The following is a 20,706-nucleotide window of genomic DNA, read 5'->3' as shown; positions in this document are numbered from 1 at the left end:
CATTGGTAGACATCTAGGTTATTTCCAGTTTCTGGCTGTTATGAATAGAGAAGCAATGAACATGATTAAACAAATGTCTCTGTAGTAGGATGAAGCATCCTTTGTGTGTAGGCCCAAGAGTGGTGTAGCTGGATTGATTTCCATCTTTCTGATGAACTGCCACACTGATTTCCATAATGGCTGTATGAGTTTGCACTCCCACCAGCAAGTGGAGGAGTGTTCCCCTTGCTCCATATCTTCACCAGTGTGAGCTGTCACTTGTGTTATTGATCTTAGTCATTCTGACTAGTGTAAGATAGAATCTCAAAGTAGTTTTGAATTGTATTTTCCTGATGACTAAGAATGTTGAACATTTCTTTGCATGTTCCTTGGCCATTTGAGTTTCCTCTTTTGAGAATTCTCTGTTTAGATCTGCAGCCCATTTTAAAATTGGGTTGTTTTCTTGATGTCCAGTTTTTTTTAGTTCTTTATATATTTTGGGTATTAGCTCTCTAACAGATGTGGAGCTAGAGAAATCTTTTCCCATCCTGTAGGCTGCCACATTTCAAATGATGTGTCCTTTGCTGTGCAGAAGCTTCTCAGTTTCATGAGGTCCCATTGATTGATTGTTGATCTTGGTGCCTGTGCTAATGGTGTTCAGTTCAGAAAGTCTTGTCCTGTGTCAAGGCTGTTCCCCACTTGCCCTTCTAGACGGTTCAGTGTGTCTGGTCATATGTTGAGGTCTTTGATCCACTTGGACTTGGGTTTTGTGCAGGGTGATAGACATGGATCTATTTGCATTCTTCTATATGTATATATCCAATTAGACCAGCACCACTTGTTGAAAACGCTTTCTTTTTTCCAGTGTGTATTTCTGGCTTTATCAAAAAATCAGGTGTTCATAGGCGTGTGGATTTATGTCTGGGTCTTCAGTTCAATTCCAGTCATCAATGTGTCTGTTTTTGTGTCAGTACCGTGGTTTTTATTACTATAGCTCTGTAGTGTGACTCAAAATCTGAAACGGTGATACCTCCAGTAGTTCTTTGATTATTCAGGTTTATTATATCTGAAAATTGTCATTTCAAGATCTGTGAAGAATTGTGTTGGAATTTTGATGGGGATTGCATTGAATCTGTAGAATGGTAAAGATGGCCTTTTTTTTTTTCCTTTTATTTTATTTTACAATACCATTCAGTTCTACATATCAGCCACGGGTTCCCCTATTCTCCCCCCTCCCACACCCCCAGCTCACACCCCATTCCCACCTCCTCCAGGGCAAAGCCTCCCCCGAGGACTGCGATCAACCTGGTAGACTCAGTCCAGGCAGGTCCAGTCCCTTCCTCCCAGACTGAGCCAAGATCCCTGCATAAGCTCCAGGTTTCAAACAGCTAACTCATGCAATGAGCCCAGGACTTGGTCCCACTGCCTAGTTGCCTCCCAAACTGATCAAGCCAATCAACTGTCTCACCTATTCAGAGGACCTGATCCAGCTGGGGGCCCCTCAGCCTTTGGTTCATAGTTCATGTGTTTCCATTCATTTGGCTATTTTTTTTTTTCAATAATTGAGTAAAACCGAAATTTATTATAAGCCACAGTCGTCCTAGGGACCTCCATACTATGTATATAGCCTCTATGGTTCTATGGGCTGTGGTCTGATTGTTCTTTGTTTTATATCTAGAATCCACTTATGAGTGAGTACATACCATTGACTGTCTTTCTGGGTTTGGGTTACCTCACTCAGGATGATTTTTTCTAGTTCCATCCATTTGCCTGCAAATTTCATGCTTTCATTGTTTTTCTCTGCTGAGTAGTACTCCATTGTGTATATGTACCACATTTTTTCATCCATTCTTCCGTTGATGGGCATCTAGGTTGTTTCCAGGTTCTGACTATTACAAATAGTGCTGCTATGAACATAGCTGAGCATGTATCTTTGTGGTATGAATCAGCATTCCTTGGGTATATGCCCAAGAGTGGGATGGCTGGGTCTTGAGGTAGTTCGATTCCTAATTTTCTGAGAAACCGCCATACTGATTTTCACAGTGGTTGTACAAGTTTACATTCCCACCAACAGTGGAGGAGTGTTCCCTTTGCTCCACATCCTCTCCAACATTGACTGTCATTGGTGTTTTTGATCAAGATGGCCTTTTTTAAAAAATGATTTTTTTATTTTTATTTTTATGTGCATTGGTATTTTGCCTGTATGCATGTCTGTGAAGATGTCCGATATCCTGGAGCTTGAGTTACTGGCAGTGGTGAACAGCCATGGAATTAAGCCTGAGTCCTCTGAAGAGCAGCCAATGTTCTTAACCAGTTCCAGCCCCAGGATGGTCATTTTTACTATATTAATTCTACTGGTCCATGAGATCTTTCCATCTGCTAATATCTTCTTCAATTTCTTTCTTCAGTGTCTTAAAGATTTTAGTCATACAAGTCTTTCACTTGCTTGGCTAGAGTTATGCTATTTTATATTTTTTAAGACTGTTGTGAAGGGTGTTGTTTCCCTGATTGCTTTCTCAGCCTATTTGTCATTTGTGTATAAGACTGATTTTCACGAGTTAATTTTGTATCCTGCTACTTTGCAGAAAATGTTTATCAGTTGTAGGAGTTTCCTGGTGGAATTTTTGGGGTCACTTACGTATACTATCATATCATCTTCATATGAAGATACTTTGTCTTCTTTCTAATGTGTGTCCCCTTGATCTCCTTCAGTTGTCTTACTGCTCTGGCTGAGACTCAAGTACCATATTGAATGGGTGTGGAGAGAGTGGGCAGCCTTGGTTCCTAATTTTAGCAGAATTGCTTTGAGTTTCTCTCCATTTAAGTTGATGTTGGCTGTGGGCTTGCTATAAACTGCCTTTATTATGTTGAGGTATGTCCCATGTATCCCTAATCTCCCCAGGACTTTTATCATGAAGGGGTATTGGATTTTGTCAAAGGCCTTTTCTGCATCAAATGAGATTATCATGTGGGTTTTGCCTTTCAGTTTGTTGATATGGTGGATTACATTTACTGATTTACATATGTTGCCCCATCCTTGCATCTCTGGATGAAACCTACTTGATCATGGTGAATGATCTTTTTGACATGTTCTTAGATTCAATTTACAAGTATCTTAATGAGAATTTTTGCGTTTATGTTCATGAGGGAAACTGATCTGTAATTTTATTTCCTTATTAGGTCTCTATGAATGAGGTTTAGGTATCAGGGTAACTGTGGCCTCATAAAATGAATTGGGCAGTTTTCCTTCTGTTTCTAGTTTGTTGAATAATTTGAGAAGTCCTGGCATTAACTCTTTTTTGAAAGTCTGGTAGAATGCTGCACTAAAACCATCTGGCCCTGGGCTTTTTTTGGTTAGGAGATTGCTTCTATTTCATTAGGGCTTATAGGTCTGTTTAAAATTGTTTATCTGATCTTGATTTAACTATGGTAAGTGGTATCTATCAAGAAAATTATCGCCGGGCGGTGGTGGCGCACACCTTTAATCCCAGCACTCGGGAGGCAGAGCCAGGCGGATCTCTGTGAGTTCGAGGCCAGCCTGGGCTACCAAGTGAGTTCCAGGAAAAGGCGCAAAGCTACACAGAGAAACCCTGTCTCGAAAAACCAAAAAAGAAAAAAGAAAAAGAAAATTATCCATTTCTTTTAGATTTTCCAATTCAGTAGAGTATAGGGTTTTAAATTCTGTTCTTAGGAGTTTTTGGATTTCCTTGGTGTCTGTTATATCCCCCTTTTCATTTCTACTTTTGTTAATTTGGATAGTCTCTGCCTTCTAGCTAATTTGGATACGGGTTTGTCAATCAATCTTACTGATTTTCTCAAAGAACCAACTCTTTGTTGGTTTCATTTATTCTTTGCACTGTTTTTTATTTGTTTGTTTGTTTCTGTTTTATTGATTTCAGCGTTGAGTTTGATTGTTTCTTGCTGCCTACTCGTTTTGGGTGTGACTTCTTTTTGTTCTAGATCTTTCCCATGTGCTATGTTACTAGCATGAGAATTCTCCAATTTCTTTATGTAAGCACTTAGTGCTATGAACTTGCCTCTTAGCACCTCTTTCATGTGTCCCATAAGTTTGGGGATGTTATGTTTTCATTTTTCATTCAGTAGAGAGTTGTTCAGTTTCTAGGAGTTTGTGGGCTTTCTGTTTCTGTAGTTGTTGAAATCTAGCTTTAATCCATGGTCAGAAAGGATGTAGGTTTTTTGTTTTTGTTTTTTTTTCAATTTTCTTGTAGCTGTTGAGACTTGCTTTGTATCTGATTATGTGGTCAATTTGGAGAAAGTTCCATGAGCTGCTGAGAAGTTATATTCTTTTATTTTTAGTTGAAATGTCCTGTAAATATCTGTTAGGTCATTTGGTTTATGACATCGGTTAGCTGCAGTATTTCTCTTTTTAGTTCTGTCTGGATGACCTGTCCCCTGGTGAGAGTGGGGTATTGAAGCTCCCACTATCAGTGTGTGAGGGTCAACATGTGATTTAAGCTGTAGTAGTGTTCCCTTTATTAACGTGGGTGCCCTTGTGTTTAGTGCATAGATGTTAAGAATTGTAATGCCCTCTTGGGTTTTTCCTGGGATGAGAATCTAGTGTCCTTCCCTATCTCTTCTGATTAGTTTTGGTTTGAAGTCTGTTTTGTCAAATATTAAAATGGCTGCACCAGCTTGCTTCTTAGGCCCATTTGCTTGGATCTTTTTCCATCCGTTTACCCTGAGGTGATGTCTGTTTTGATGTTGAGGTGTATTTCTGGGCTGCAGTAGAAGGGTAGACCCTGTTTTCGAATCCATTCTGTTAGTCTGTGTCTTTTCATTGGGGAGTTGAGACCATCGACGTTGAGAGCTGTAAATGAGCAGTGTTTGTTGACTCCTGTTATTTTATTCTTGTGGTGTGTTCCCCCCAACCCATTTTGATTTGCTGGCCTGAGATTACTTATTCCCTGTGTTTTCTTGGTTGTGGTTAACCTCTTCCAGTTGAAGTTTTCCTTCTAGCACTTTCTGTATTTGTAGATATTGACTGCTTATATGAGTTTTGTCTTGGAATGCCTTTCTTTCTCCATCTTGTGATTGAAAGTTTTACTGCATATAGTAGTGTGGGCTGGGATCTAGGCATCCGGATTTGGGATGATTGTAATTCTAGAGGCTGATATCTGGTCTTGTCTTTGTTGGGTGGGTGTTTTGTTCCTTGGTTTCTGTTGCCCTCTCTGGTTCTTAGGAGGCTGTTGCCTGGTAGGAAATGTTTCTGGGATCCTGCTGGGTGTGACCCCTGGGGGTTCTGGTTTCAGTGTGTTCCTAGGTATTGAGAGCTGATACTTTGGATTGTGGATGGACTAGGAGGGGAGCAGTGGGGATCCACAGGAGAGAAGGACAGTAGAGTGTTCCACCAGGATCTATTTAATCCCCTGTGAAGGGGGGTGTGGTGGGGTGTTGAAGAGAGGCCACAGCAGGTAGTCTGCAACAGAGCTGGGGATGAGACAGGGGGATTGGATTTGGAGAAGGGAGAGAGAAGATCTGAAGCTCGCCTACCTGCTTCTCTGGCAGGCTTGGCTGGTGGGTTCCCAGGGAATGCCTGCCGTAGTTGGGGGCTGGGATAACGAAAGGTGGGCAGAACAAAGGTTATAGAGCTATGGAGGCGCCCTTCTGAATTTGGCTGTGTCTATGTATTGTAAGATGGAATTAGACATTTTTTGAAGACTTGTTTTTTATTTGTGTGCCTGTGTGGGGGTATGTGCACACATACATGCGGGTGCCTGCCAAGGATGCCAGATCCTCTGGAGATGGAGTTACAGGCCGTTGTGAGCCACCCCACACAGGGGCTAGGAACTGAACTCAGTCCTCTGGAAGAGCAGCAAGTGCTCTGAGCCCCCGGGCCATCTCTCCAGCCCTGGCTTTGAACTTTTGATTCTTCTTCCCTCTTCTGAGTATTGGGATTTCAGGTGTGAGCACCATGATCAGCCATCTTAACTTTCACCTTGTAAAGTAGAGCTGTCGGGACCCCAAGAACCCTAGGGAACAGGAGGAGCTAAAGGCACCAGGCGGTCACGTGGGCCTGGGTCCTTGCTGTTTTTCTTGGAATTCTCTTGATTAGAACACTGTGTGTAGGCACTGTAGGGTGTCTGCTGTATTCTCCCATAAGTGAGTATTGTTTCCTTTCAAAGAGATTTCTTGATTTGAAAAAAAAATGTTTAATATAAAAGAACAAAGGGTAAGGTGAGCATGGTGTGTTCTCCCAGTCTCAGGAGGCTGAGACAGAGGGATTGCTGTGGTTTGACGCCAGATGGGCCGCAGCACAAGCCTGTCTCAATTTTTTTTTCCAGTAGAAAGTGGCAAAGGGATAAGGCAGGGCCTATCTAACTCACAGTCGTTTGACTGATGGGTGGTGTGGCTCTGACCGCAGTGCAGGTTAGGAGACATGCATGGGACACCTCTGTCCCTGTTGAAAGGTCCTTCCCAGCAGCCGTAGACCGCTAGAGCCGGCAGCTCGTGTGTGGAGGCTCGCTGGCCGAGCACTTCCTGTGTTCATCGCATGTGGGGCTTCACAAGAGTTTTGTTTGTAAATCTTAGGTAGTCCAGGCTAGCCTCAGACTCACTATGTAGCCAAGGATAACCATGAACTCCTGCTCCTCCCACTTCTAACTCTTGAATGCTGGGATTGCAGATTTGCACCCCCACACCCTGTGAACAGCTATTTCTTTAAGAGGAAATGAGAAAACCATCACCGTTGGCATTAGTTCTCTAGAGAAGAGTTGGGGATTCTTTTCAGTTTATCCTGCTGACAAAGTATAGGCTTTTTTAAATATCAGACTCCCCATATGCATGTGATTTTAAGATTTTAAGATGGTTTTTGCTAAGGGGATTTTTGTTGATCTTTGAAATGTACTCATGGAGATTTTAAGTATTTGGATTTCATCTGCATTAATATCAATACAGTAGGCATTCCCCAAACTTAAAACGTCAGTCACTGTGCCAAGTAGACAGTCTAGCTGAGGACTCAGAAATAGTCATGGTGGGTCAGGGCCCTCTCCTGTGGGGTTCACTTCGTCAGCACGTGGTAATTGAGCCAGCAAACACAACAGATCTTCTTGGAGCTCACATCTCAGTGGGCGTGGACAAGGAGACACGAACAAGGCTTAGAGGACCACATCATCTGACAGAGGCCGCAGTAGTGATGGGAAGATTCTGAGGAGAGTGGAAGCCGTCAGCAGAGCCAGAGTGGGGGGGGCGGGGAGCGACAGGCTGTCAAGAGGGAGGTTGAAGCAGCAGACCTCGGGAAGGGACAGTGTGAGCCAAGACTTGAGCAGGGAGGGATTGCTCATTAATCCTGCAGGAATCCTCTGGTTCCGAGTTGACTTACTTACGGTGAATTAAGAACCTCTTGGGTACTTGGTCTGACAGCTCATATACTTAAAATCAGGACAATACAGACAAGATTAGCGTGGCTCCCACTCAGGAATGACACACACATTCGTGAAGACTCCCTAATCAAAGAGAGAAAAGCTCTTTCAGGTCCATTCTGAAGAACTTAAGTTTGATTCCCAGCACCCACATCGGTGACTCACCATCTGTGACTCCTGCTTCCGGGGATAATGTCCTCCTCCAGGCTCCACAGGGGCCCATGTGCACATACATGTACATTTTTTTTTTAATCTTTATTTGTCTTTGTATTTTTAAAGGCAGGGTTTCTCTGTGTAGCCCTGGCTACCCTGGAACTCTCTCTGTAGACCAGGCTAGCCTCAAACTCAGAGATCCACCTGCTCCCAACCCCTGGGATTAAAGGTGTGCGGCATCACTGGCCTGCTTTTTTTTAAAACTTAAACAATAACAAAAAAATAACTTTCTCCTACTGGGGTATAGAAAAACACTAAACTGATAAATTCACCAGTTTTTCCATAACCGCAGATCCTGTCTCTGTGCCCCAAACATCATTTATAAAGGCATGCTTATTTCAAAGTGAAAATATTACAGGAGAGAGGGGAGGTTGCAGGACAAGCTACTGCTCAGGGTGACTGTTGAAGACCAGAAAGTTCTTCGTATTTTCACTCATGTCTTTCCCACGGCTCCAGGAGTCTGCATGTGTGAAAGTGGTGGCCGCCATGAGCATGTGGGATCTGTGCATGGAGAGGGGCCACCACGACCTGGAGCAGTTTGAGAAGGTGCATCGCCACATCAGTGACCAGCTCTTCACACATTTTGTAAGTGACTGTCCAGCCCCTTTCAAGGCTTGCCTCCTTTCCTAGGGTCCCCTCAAAAGGCAGCTCCCACAGAAGTCCCTTCCACAGAGGCCAGAGTCACAAGCTTTTGTGTGCCACATCTGAGTTTAAGATAGAGTGTGACCAGTGGAGGGACGGTAGGAGGACCTGTAAGTGTTCTGGGGTTTCCCATAACTTAGGTTCTTCCTTTCCGAGGGTAAACTGTGGAGAGAAGCTAGGAAATTCAGTCTGGCATAGTCACTGAGCATTCTGATCTCAAAACAAATTATTCCTAAATAGTCCTTTTGCAGTTAAAATATCATCAAGTAGGTTTTCATACAGTAAGTGGCTTTTTAGAGAAAGTTCCGCAGGCAGATTGCTGGGGAACTTCCAAAGAGGAGTGCAGTCATTTGATGGCCAGTAGACCGTGCGGGGTTAGGGTTTGTTGGACTCTCTGCAGGCCGAGTAGGGCTAAAGCGGGCGGTGTGCACACTGGGAAACTTCCAGGGGCGCCTGCAGAAAATCCCTTTAGTAACGTGCTACTGGGCTGGGGCGGCCCAGCTGGCAAAGAGCTGAGGATCCAAGCACTTGTGTTGTGGTTGTTTGTTTTTGGTTTTTCAAAACAGGGTTTCTCTGTGGAGCCCTGGCTGTCCTGGATCTCACTCTGTAGATCAAGCTGACCTCAAACCCACAGAGATCCTCCTGCCTCTTCCTCCCAAAGGCACATGCCACCACCATGCCTGGCCTGAGGACCTCAGTTGTAGCTCCAGTGTTCTTGTTAAAAGAGAGCAGGTGTGGTGGCACATGCTTGTCATCTCAGCACTGGGGAGGCAGGGACAGGTGGCTCACTGGCCGGCCAGCCAAGCTTACTGGTGTATTCAGGACAGCAAGAGACCCCTTCTCAGAAATTAGGTAAACGGCCCCTGAGCACGACACCAAGGGTGTCCTCTGACATCTGCACACACACGCTCCTGCACACATGCAGATAACACACTGCTGAGTGCTTACATACATGTTTATGTGTTTAACGGCATACCCTCATTGTCTGTCTTTCTAGAAGGAATAAGAGAAAAACCCTCTGAAAAGTAAAGTGGGCATTACCATGCAGTGATGACTTCAAAATAAGTGAGAGGGTGTAATCCCAGACTTCAGGACTCATCTGCAGTTAAAAATCAAGCTGTGTAGACCAGTGCATGTCATGGGGTAGCCACATAGACCAATCACACATCATACTGAGGCATACTTCACTATTCATCAGCAAAGAAGCTAACGGGGGGAGCCTGGCTGGCAAGGGTCCGGTTGTGAGAATTGCCAGGTGAAGCACAGTAGGGCACGGCTGTGGGTCTGCACAGGATCACCTTGGGCCCTAGAGCAAAGAGGGTATAAGACATGGCCAAATCGCTGGGCGGTGGTGGCGCACGCCTTTAATCCCAGCACTCGGGAGGCAGAGGCAGGCGGATCTCTGAGTTCCAGGACTGTTTCACAGAGAAACCCTGTCTCAAAATAAATAAATAAATAAATAAAAACAAAAACAAAAAACATGATCAGATCAACTGTAAAGTGCTTTGGAGACAAAATGAGGTACCAACCAGCGACATGTCTTTGTCCCTACAGAAGGAGAGGACCGAGCGGCTCGTCATCAATCCCTTAAACCAGTTGTTGAGCATGTTCACGGGGCCCCACAAGCTGGTGCAGAAGCGCTTCGACAAGCTGCTGGACTTCTACAACTGCACTGAGCGGGCGGAGAAGCTGAAGGACAAGAAGACTCTGGAGGAGCTGCAGTCGGCCCGCAACAACTACGAGGCCCTGAACGCCCAGCTGCTGGACGAGCTGCCCAAGTTCCAGCAGTACGCCCAGGCCCTCTTCACCAACTGCATCCACGGCTACGCCGAAGCCCACTGTGACTTCGTGCAGCGGGCCCTGGAGCAGCTGCAGCCCCTGCTGTCGGTGAGTCCTCCCCCCTGCTGGCGGTGAGTCCTCCCTGCTGCTGGCGCCCAGTCAGCTGTGCAGTACAGCTGATGCTTTCTAGTCTTGGTCGAGTCGTTAGGTCCTGCCCACCAGAGACTCTTTGTCCGTTCTCGGTGTCTTGAAGTCTGAGGTTGTTCAATCATCTCTTTCCATCTTGAGCCATTTCTAGATGGGTTGGCTCACAGGCAGTGACCGAGCTCCTTGTCTCTTGCATCGGCTGCCATTTTGGTACCTAACGCAGCCAAGTACAGCTGACTGTAGTGAGTAGTTGGCTCTGAAGACTGCCAGGCCCAGGGACCTTTCATCTGTGTGTTCTTCTTCCTGTTTGGACTCCCTATGGTCTGCAGCTCCTGAGAGCCACTGACCGAGAAGGCAACTTGATCACCATCTTCCATGAGGAGCACAGCCGGGTTCTACAGCAGCTTCAGGTCTTCACCTTCTTCCCCGAGTCCCTCCCCGCTCCCAGGAAGCCCTTTGAGAGGAAAACCACAGACCGCCAGTCGTCCCGGAAGTCCCTCCTTGGCATGGTGAGTAGGTACCTGATGTGGCTCCCAGGACCGATAGATACACACCCGGCATCTAAGCATGCCACTTCATCATCTCTAACCCAGATGGTAGTTGATACCAGATTTAAATGAGTTAATGTGTGGGGTTGCCCAGCACGTAAGCACTGTGCAGATAGACGTTATTAATATGGAAGAGTCTGGTGTGCTTCTGCATATGGACAGCTTAGTGGGAGTTTTGACTTTTCATAATAAATGCAGAGTAAGAGGTTATCGGGCCTGTTTCAGGCCTGTTCCATCACAGGCTCTATTTCCTGAGCATCACTGATGTGGCTCTGGTACCCGACTGGGACCAGCTGGAGTCTTGATGTGAATTTCAAGTTGCCTTCTGAAATCATTCTTGGATCTTAGTAAAGCATTAATACATGATGGGTTAATTAAGGGAAATGAACTAGAGAGTCATTCAGGCCTGTGTCGGGTCATGTATTAGGGAAGTTAGCATAACCACACTATTAATGGCTTTTTCACCTGGAGTAGTAATTGTGGTGTTTTGTTTCTTAACATAGTTTTTTCATATTTTAAAATTAGCGGTAAGATATACCAGATCAGCTGGGCGGCAGGGGTGCACGCCTTTAATCCCAGCACTCGGGAGGCAGAGCCAGGCAGATCTCTGTGAGTTCGAGGCCAGCCTGGTCTACGGAGCGAGATCCAGGAAAGGTACCACAACTACACAGAAAAACCCTGTCTTGAAAAAAAAAGGATACACCAGATCATGTGGGCTCCTAGCCAGAAGGACCGACCCATGATCTTCCTTCCTTAGATATTTGCTCCATAGAATCCCACAGTCAGTCAGTTATAATACAGGGAGAACTGGATTTATTTTTACCTTTAGGTTTTCTTTTTCTTTTTTTTTTTTTTTTTTTTTTTGGTTTTTTGAGACAGGGTTTTCTCTGTGTAGCTTTGGAGCCTGTCCTGGAACTCACTCTGTAGCCCAGGCTAGCCTCAAACTCACAGAGATCTGCCTGCCTCTGCCTCCTGAGTGCTGGGATTAAAGGTGTGCGCCACCACCGCCCGCTAGGTTTTCATTTTTAGGATTTTTTATTTTAGATTACGTGTTTATGTATGTTGGTGCCTGTAGAGTCCAGAAGGCGGCACAGGATTCCCTGGGCTGCAGTTTCAGATGGCTGTGAGCCTAGCATCTGCCGTGGATGCTGGGTCTTCTACAAGAGCAGTGAGCTCCCTTGCCCTCTGAATTATCCCTCCAGCCTCTACCTTTAATTTAATTCTCACTATTTAGGTTTATCCAACAATATGTAAGATCTAGTGATATACTTGGTATTTGGATTTTATTTATTTTTTTGCATTTTAAATTTCATTTTATTTTGCTGCTAGCAATTGAACCCAGGGCCTTGTGCATGCTAAGAATGTGCTCTGCTACTGGCTGCTGCCCTCCCCCGGCCCCAGTATTAGATTGTTTAGCATTTTAATCTTATTTTTTATTTTCATAAAATAAGAGTGTTAGCTTGCCTCATGGCTTCAGAGACATCAAAACATTGCCTAAAGGACCACGATTTTTACCTAACACAGCCTGACTCGGTTATGAAAGGGTCTTTTGTAGATAATTGGGTGCCTGAGAGTTGTGCCTCACTTCTGAGATGGCAGGCTGAGATTACATATGACTGCTAAGGTGACTGTGGGGGGTCTTATGGTCCTGTGCTGGGGGACAGTGGGTTCTTATGGTCCTGGGCTGGGGGACAGTGGGTTCTTATGGTCCTGGGCTAAGCGTGACAGTGGGTTTTTTTTGGTCTGTTCCTCAGCCGAGCTACATGCTGCAGTCAGAAGAGCTGAGGGCCTCCCTGCTGGCAAGGTACCCACCTGAAAAGCTCTTCCAGGTGGAACGGAACTTCAATGCTACTCAGGACTTGGATGTCTCCCTTTTGGAAGGCGACCTGGTGGGTGTGATAAAAAAGAAAGACCCCATGGGCAGTCAGAACCGCTGGCTCATCGACAATGGAGGTGAGGATTCCAGGCTGTGGGTGAACGTGACTCTGAATGAGGAAAAAGGAATGTGAGCCTTCGGTTAAGGTGTGTGTGTGTGGGGGGGGGGTAATTTTAGAATTGTCCTGATTTCTAGAGGGTGTGGTGCCCAGGTTGATAGTGAAGCTGCCTGCGTCAGATTGCTTTTGTCCGGTCAACTTTCAGAGACGATTCTGTTATCTATTTATCCTGAAACTGTTGCCATGTTTTTCCAAGTCACCAAGGCAGCTGCCCTCCGCGTCTGTAAACTGTGAGTGAATTAAAAGCCTGTGACTTGTTAGTGTCCCCTGTAATAATGTTCCTACTTCAGGGCCGTTTAGAGAGGGATTTGAAATCAAACACCTCACATTTTCTTTCTCTTTTTGGAGGAAGATTATGGACTTTGGTATAATCCTTTTTGCCACAATTCCCAAATCCAGCAAGTTTAGAAAACAGGGCCCTTTCAGAGTCCTCTTGTCAAACCGGACAGAGCAGCAGGAAGGGTTTGTAGCTGTAACTTACCTTTCCCAAGCGGAATTGTTGTCTATTTTGCTGTGGAGGGTTATGAAATAGATAAATATTCGACATTCCTCAAACCAAAAAAATTATGAGTTCCAAAGCCCCTGGCCTAAGTATTCTAGATAGAATTTGGGGGCATAGGCCAATTTTTAGCACTTTAGGGGTTTCTTTAAAAGCATCTTTTGGGCCGGGGAGGTTGATGAAGTACTTTACAGGTCTGGGGTTTAAAGTTCAGACTCCAGATCCATGTAAAAAGCCGGATGATGTACCTCATGCTGCTGACGTCCCTCATGCTGTGTCCAAAGACAGCCTGCCATGTGGGGACCCAGAATTGTCCCTCTATTCTAGAAAGCCAAAATTCCTCTGTGAGCAGAGTCCTGGGACAGAAACAAGGAAAATGTGATAAGACTAAAATACCAGCATTTAATTAAAAAGAAACCATGAGGGAGATGTTCCTCGCTCATCGAGTTACGTGCCCAGAGTCTGTGCTCCTCAGATTTCTCTTTCTAATGACGAGCGATGTTTCTGTGTTTGAAATGTGTGGCCCAGAACCCTCTGTCGCCTCATAGGCGATTTGTTGACGTGCCCACACTGGACAGGGCTGTGAACTTGACCCGAGGGTCAGCGTCCTGTGTTAGAGTACTCAGCAGTGCACAGCGTTCCATGACCCTAAGATGGTTCCTGTATGGAGGGGACGGGTGCAGATGGCCTTTCTGAGGGGCTCAGTACCAGGACAGCCTTGAATCTGCCTTTGCCAGACTCGGTGTATTGAACCTGAGCTTACCCAAGTCTCCTCTTCCGTGGTCTGGGCATCCCTGATACATTGTCTTCTGTGCCCATTGCCAAATGGGATGCTTTTGTTTCCTCTTTGTTTTTGGCCTTGTTATTTTGAGGCAAGTTCTCACTTTGTGACAAGGCTGGCCTTGAACTTGCAGTAATCCTTCAGCTTCAGTCTCCTGAGTGCTGAGGTCACAAGTGTGAGCCACTGAATTTTGGTCATTAGTTATTTTTAAACAAATGTGGTTTGTTTTGTTTTGTTCTTTTCGCTGTCCTATCAATTGTCCACAGACATCCTGTCACTTTAGTGTTGTGCAGCCATAAGGATGACCTGGAAGGTAGCTGCGGGTGTGGGGCATCTTCTGGGGTCGGCTGTTGCAAGCTGTTGCGTCACTAAGCATTTGGTTTTGTCTTCCTTGCTCTAGCTGTCTTTTTTTAATTTATTATGAGTATGGCAATTTGGCTGTGCATATCTGTGCACCACATATGTGCCTGGTGCCTGTGGAGGCCAGAAGGTGGTGTTGGACCTCCTGGAGTTACGGAGGGTTGTGACTGGCATGTGGGTGCTGGGCATCGAACCCAGGTCCCCTGGAAGAGCGGCCATCAGTCCAGCCCCACTGACTTAGCTTTTATACTATGCTTTACGGAGTCCTTGTTCCCCGCCCTCGGCCCTCCTCTGCTGCAGGTCTAACTGACGTCTTTCCCTCTGCAGTCACCAAAGGCTTCGTGTACAGCTCCTTCCTGAAGCCCTACAATCCTCGGCGCAGCCACTCCGACGCCTCCGTGGGCAGCCACTCTTCCACGGAGTCGGAGCTCGGCAGCTCCTCCCCCCGGGTGCAGCGGCAGAACAGCAACAACACCTTGACCTTCAACTCCAACAGCATGACTGTGTCCTTCACCTCAGGACTTCCCCAGAAGCAGCCCCAGGACGCGTCCTCACTCAAGGAATGTGACCCGGGAACTCCCAGTGTGGCCTTGAACACCACGAGTCCTGAAACCGGACCTTCCAGGTGCTCTTCAGACCCAGACTCTACCTGCCAGCTTAGGCCAGGGGACTCTGCAGATGGCGCCCGAGACATAAGCCAACCTGCTTCAACCCCGAGGGGCTGCCAGCGAAGCGCCAGGCTTCCAGAGGTGGCCGGTTACTCTGTACCAGGGCGACATGAGCAAGGTAATGACTCCATAAAAGGAAGTACAAGAGCCTATCCGACTCCAGAAGACAGAAACAGAGGGCTTGGAGGCGGTGAGACGGAAGGCAACCAGGTACGCACACCCCGCCCCCGGGTGGCTCCACAGCATGGCCAGATGTGGAGGGAGTTCAGGAGAGGGCCAAGCCGGGCTGGAACTCTAGCCTGTCCCATGCCCCAGAACCCTGCTGTCCTCGGGAGCAGCCCCCTCTCCTGCAGCTTCCACAGACGCTTCCAGCCATCCCCAGGACCCTTCTGCTGTGTCACTGGGCATTAAAAGATGCCACGATGAAATCTGCGTTTGTTCTTCAAGCCTATGCATTCTTCCAGTGCGTACCAGGGCTGCTGTTTAACCCACCCATTCAGGCTTTTTTTTTTTTTTGTCCACCCAGCTATTTCTAGAATTTAGAAATGAAAGTCAGTGCTGGTTCAGCTTTTCCTGTTTTGGGATGGCCTGCTCCTGCCTTGAGAGCCAGGCATTGGCTTTCCGTCACAGACTTTGGTCCCCCACATTGATTGGAGGCTGCACCTTTGTGGCCCAGGCTCACAAAGCAGTGGGTTTCCGAGTTAGTCTCATGAGATGTGGCCTGTGCTGTGTTGCTGAGGCTGGAGTCTGGACTCCAAAAGCCAGTTCCCATCTCCCAGTTCCGCTTCCATGCCACAGCCAAGTGTGGCGCCTGCTTGATTTTGTGTGGCAGGCGATTCTTTCTACCAATAGCCTAGGGCAAGTATTCCAGCATTTTCTGACTTACTGATAGGGAACTCAGTTCTAGCCTCATCAACTCCTGAGCCTGTCTGTCCTGAAACTATGGCCCTGGGGTGTGTATCTGGTCCCTGGGGCCTCACGGCTTCTCCCATCACCGAGGAGCATCCCACACCCCCATGCTGTACCCTGTGTCCTCTTTACAGCACTTACAGATTGACCTTTCTTGCTTTGAGATTAATCACGTATAATTACTTTAGTTTGGTGCGGGGTTTTGTTTTTCTTTCCTGTTCTGGGAATGGAGCCCAGGGTTTAGAGCAGGCTAACCCTGTGCTCTGAGCTATCTTAATTGAGAATTTCTAGGAGGAGTACAGAATTGGGGATAGAAAGGTTCCCTCCCAGCCTATCTATCTTCCATATTGACCAAAGGTTCCTGCTGTTCTTTAAGGCTGTTCTGAAACAGTGAAAAGTCTGCATTGTGGGATGGGGGGGTAGAGGGGTGAGGAGGGGGTTGGTTTTGAGACAGGGTCTCACCACGTATCCTAGGCTGGCCTGCTGATGGGGGCACTCCCCCTACCTCTGCCTGTTCATTATGGACTACCCAACCATATGTAGCTCTTTAAACTCTAAATCAGATTAGATTAATTAAAGTCAGCTTTCAGCCGGGCAGTGGTGGCGCCTGTCTTTAATCCTAGCACTTGGGAGGCAGAGGCAGGCGGATCTCTGAGTTTGGGGCCAGCCTGCTCTACAGAGAATATTCCAGGACAGCCAGGGCTACACAGAGAAACCCTGTCATGAAAAACCAAAAAAAGAAAGAAGTTCCACTTTGAGGCCCATGGGTGGTCGGTCGGTGGGCACAGTACAGACTGTTGGCCTCACAGCATGTTGCAGGCAGGTTCCTAATCCTCTCTCTCCCTCACATAGGTCTATTTTGCCGTCTACACCTTCAAGGCACGAAACCCAAATGAACTGAGTGTGTCAGCCAATCAGAGACTCAGGATCCTTGAGTTTAAAGATGTCACAGGCAATACAGAGTGGTGGTTGGCTGAAGTTAACGGGAAGAAGGGCTATGTCCCTTCCAATTATATCCGAAAAACTGAGTACACCTGAGCCCAGGTTACCCCACCCTCCCTGGCTCACTTTCAGTCCGCTGAAAGGTTCTGGTGGGCTCCAGGCCCCCGTTCCTGAGCACAGGCCCCACCACACTGCTTACCATAACGTCGTGGAGTGCAAGATAAGCTTTGTTCTCAATCGGGTTGGACACCTTGATGCTCCCTAGAGTTTGAAGTGGACCCCAGGGCTTGCCAATGATTCACTGACCACAGGAAGCGGCCCAGGTGCTGGCGTCGGCTTTGGGAAACGGGAAGTCTCCGATCAGAAAAGCAGTGTTGCCTGCAGGAAGCTTGTGCCCTGGTTGTTGCATCCTCCGTGGTCCACTGAGCAGTCAGCGGCGAGGAAGAGGAGCAAGCTCTGCCATCATGCCTCCATGCGAGGTAAAGGTTCTGTCAAGGTCAAAGCCTGGTGCATCAAAACGTCTGAGACACCTCCAGTGCCCGGCACCCCTTCTCTCTGACATGCTCCTGACGCCTCGTTCATGAAATGCTAACCTTATTGTTTTCACTGCTCTTCTGTTAGGCGTTTATGGTCCTCCTTTTCTTTTGACCTTGCATCTGGAAGGTTCTCTTTCCCTGTCAGACATGGTCATCTGCCTCTCCCTGATACTCATCAACCTTATATGGTCTCTGTGTGACAGTTCCTAACCTTTCTCCCTGAACACAATAACTGACACTTTCCAGGACTCCCGGGGTCAGCACTCCAGCTGGCCCCGGAAAGTATTCATTCTGCAGTAATCTCCAGCCAGCCGAGCCTGGGGGAAGCCGATGCCTTTCTCTCCCACCGAGCACTTTGCTGCCATCTGTGCCCCACACACGCTCACAACGACAGTCGTGGCTTATCTGAAGGAGGTGGGACCAGCGGCCACGGACGCAGCTTGTCTCAGACTTGGAAATAGAATTTTCCTTTCTCACCACCAACTGCCATACTTCACAGTATTCAAAGCCAAACAGATGCTGAAGTGCCTAATGAGACCTCACACCCAGGGCTGGGAGGCCTTCACCAGACCTCGCGTGAAGAAATGGCCCGAGACTTGTCTCGGCGCGGCTCTCAAACTCCAGGTTTCCCCAGATAGAGAGCCCGCCGGGACCACCCTTCCAGCCGCTGCTCCTCCATCCGGCCTTAAAATCCTGGTGAATCAGGACATGCCTGTGGACACCCCAGCCACAGCTTCTGCTCCACTGGTCGGGGCCTCTTATGAAGTGTTTTTACTTAGAGATGTTTATATTTAAGTAGCTATTTTATAAATAAAAGTATTTCTATTGGCCATAAGTGTTTTCTTCATCTTGAATCTGAACCTTTTTTCTCATCCTTGCCCAACTGAGTCATAGGGGACCCTGTTCCCCCCCCAATACTTCTACAGCAATATTTCTCAACCTGTGGGTTGTGACCCCTTTGGGGATCAGATATTTATATTATAATTCATAACAGTAACAAATTATAGTTATAAAGTAGCAATGAAATATGGTTGGGGGTCACCACAGCATGAGGAATGTGTTAAGGGGTATTAGGAAGTTTTGAGAAGCACTGCTCTACAGTTTCTGGTCGTAGATTTGGGTCTTTAATCTACTTTGAGGCTTTTTTCTTTCTCTCTTTTGGGGGTGCAGTGGGATGAACTTGTTATGTAGCCCAGGCAGGTTATAAGTGAGATCCTTTTGCCTCACCTAGGTGTTGGGGTCACAAATGTATGCATGCTCTAATACCCGGCTTTGAGTTGGTTTTTAAAAATACAGTATAAGATGTCTGGCATGTGGTACACACCTTTAACCCCAGCACTTGAGAGGCAGAGGCCAGAGGATCACATCACTCTCCGATGAATTTTTAAGTGATTAGAGTTTTTCATTTCTAGGATTTCTGTTTTCTCCGAATTTCTATGTCTTTGCTGAGTTTTGCCCACCTCTGATCAAGGAGCTGTTATTGAATTTTTCATCTTAGGAGGTTAATTCCTTATTCAATTCTGAATTTATTCTTTCCTTCCTTCACTTGCTCATGAGTGTTTCAAGTGTTCTCACCATAAAAAAAAAAAAAAAAATCATGTTCACAGTTGGGTAAGGCTATTCGGACAGCAGCCCGCACAGCACCTTCCAGCACTGTGAGAACAAGCCGGAAATCGGGCTACAAACTAGCTCACAGGCCCCACAGATGAACTTACTCCTCTTATTTTGCTAAGTGCAGGAAGTGTCAAGCTGCCCTCTAAATTGATATTTCTACCCATGATGAGTGCAGCTTCAGACCTCACTAGAGAAGTTTCTTTGTACAGCGGACGGTGGTTAACACAAAAACTCACCACTGGTCCAAGTGCAGAGAATGACTCTCAGTGGAGTGCTCAGTCACAAACGGGACATATGTCACATCACATCCCCTCCCCAGAGATTCAGAGACCATCAAAGAAGTGGGAGCAGGAAGATTGTTAAGAGCCAGAGATCAGGGAAGGCTGGAGTTACTTTACTTTAATCCCAGCACTCGGGAGGCAGAGGCAGGTGGATCTCTGTGAGTTCGAGGCCAGCCTGGACTACAGAGTTCCAGGAAAGGCAGGCGCAAAGCTACACAGAGAAACCCGTCTCAAAAACAAAACAAAACAAAAAAAAAACAAGCAAACAAAAAATTAGTGAACATGTTAGGGAGATACCGTGGGGATCAGGTCCTAAGGAACCAGACTGTAAATTACCTGCAGATGAGCATGAACAAAGGCAGCAGGCAGGCAACAGTGTTAGTGCCAAGCCAGGAAAGAACCTGTGGTCAGAGCTAATCCTTTGGAAGACTCAGCAATCCCTTTACGGATGCCAGCCAACGTGGAGCTTCCCAGAGAAGAACAGTGTGCATTTCTTCCCTGAGCAGAAAGTAAATGTCCCAAAGATGGCTGCTCCAACAGAGGGAAGCCAGGGAACAGGGGAGACGAATCTGAATACATGGTGCTGTGTATCAGGCATAAAATCATCTGGATTTAAGGTGAGCTCCATCCAGCCAACCACCACTACAGGAAACAAAGCCTTCATTGTTAAGAGTTGATGAAGGAGGAGCTAGGAAATGGCTCAGCAGTGAAAGGCACTTGATGCTCTTGCAGAGGATCCAGGTTCAGTTCCCAGTACCCTGTGGTGGCTCACGACTGGTAACTCCAATTCTAGGGGATCTGACGCCCCCTTCTGGCCAGAGCACACCACAGGACACATTTGGTACACATACATACGTACACGCATAACACTCATACCTGTACAATGAATGAATGAATGAATGAATGAATGAATGAATAAATAAATAAATAAATAAAGTCAGATACTTTACAGGAAAAAAAAAAGTTGAGGGAGCTGAAGAGAGCACTGGCTGGTCTTCCAGAGGTCCTGAGTTCAATTCCCGGCAACCACATGGTGGCTCACAACCTTCTGTAATGAGATCTGGTGCCCTCTTCTGGCCTTCAGGTATATATACAGAGCACTCATACATAAAATGTAAGTAAATAAAATTTTAAAAAGAAAAATAAAGTTGAATAGGCAGGGAGTGGTGGTGCACACACCTTTTATCCCAGCACTTGGGAGGCAAAGGCAGGAGGATCTCTGTGAGTTCAAGGCCAGCTTCTTGGTCTGCATAGTGAGTTCTAGGACAGCCAGGGCTATGTAAAGACCCTGTCTGGGGAAAAAAAAATACACACACACACACACCAGGCTGTTTTCTAAAAAGTAAAGGTTCAAATGAGCCTAAAGTAATTTTTATTTTCTTTCTAAATGTCTATTTTTATGCTTATTTTAATGAGATATTGCCTCGTGTACATT

At 46.5% G+C, this 20,706-nt stretch overlaps 1 protein-coding gene across 2 annotated transcripts in view; it reads left to right on the top strand.

Annotated features, from left to right (window-relative positions):
* The window catches only part of LOC114706420 (dynamin binding protein), a 105,386-nt gene extending 87,180 nt beyond the window's left edge, over positions 1-18,206 (top strand). For both annotated transcript variants that reach the window (XM_028888795.2, XM_037207089.1), the window contains 6 exons: positions 8,028-8,156; positions 9,768-10,100; positions 10,469-10,648; positions 12,442-12,640; positions 14,649-15,199; positions 16,751-18,206. In XM_028888795.2, coding sequence (XP_028744628.1) covers positions 8,028-8,156; positions 9,768-10,100; positions 10,469-10,648; positions 12,442-12,640; positions 14,649-15,199; positions 16,751-16,936 — 1,578 coding nt within the window. In that variant the 3' untranslated portion in view covers positions 16,937-18,206. The remainder of the gene's footprint in view (positions 1-8,027; positions 8,157-9,767; positions 10,101-10,468; positions 10,649-12,441; positions 12,641-14,648; positions 15,200-16,750) is intronic.
* Positions 18,207-20,706: the final 2,500 nt, after the last annotated feature.

The sequence above is a fragment of the Peromyscus leucopus genome, chromosome 1 (assembly GCF_004664715.2).
Source record: "Peromyscus leucopus breed LL Stock chromosome 1, UCI_PerLeu_2.1, whole genome shotgun sequence".
In the NCBI taxonomy this organism is placed as follows: domain Eukaryota; kingdom Metazoa; phylum Chordata; class Mammalia; order Rodentia; family Cricetidae; genus Peromyscus; species Peromyscus leucopus.
The sequence above is the reverse complement of the archived record's forward strand: the minus strand, read 5'-3'. Positions and strand labels throughout refer to the sequence as shown.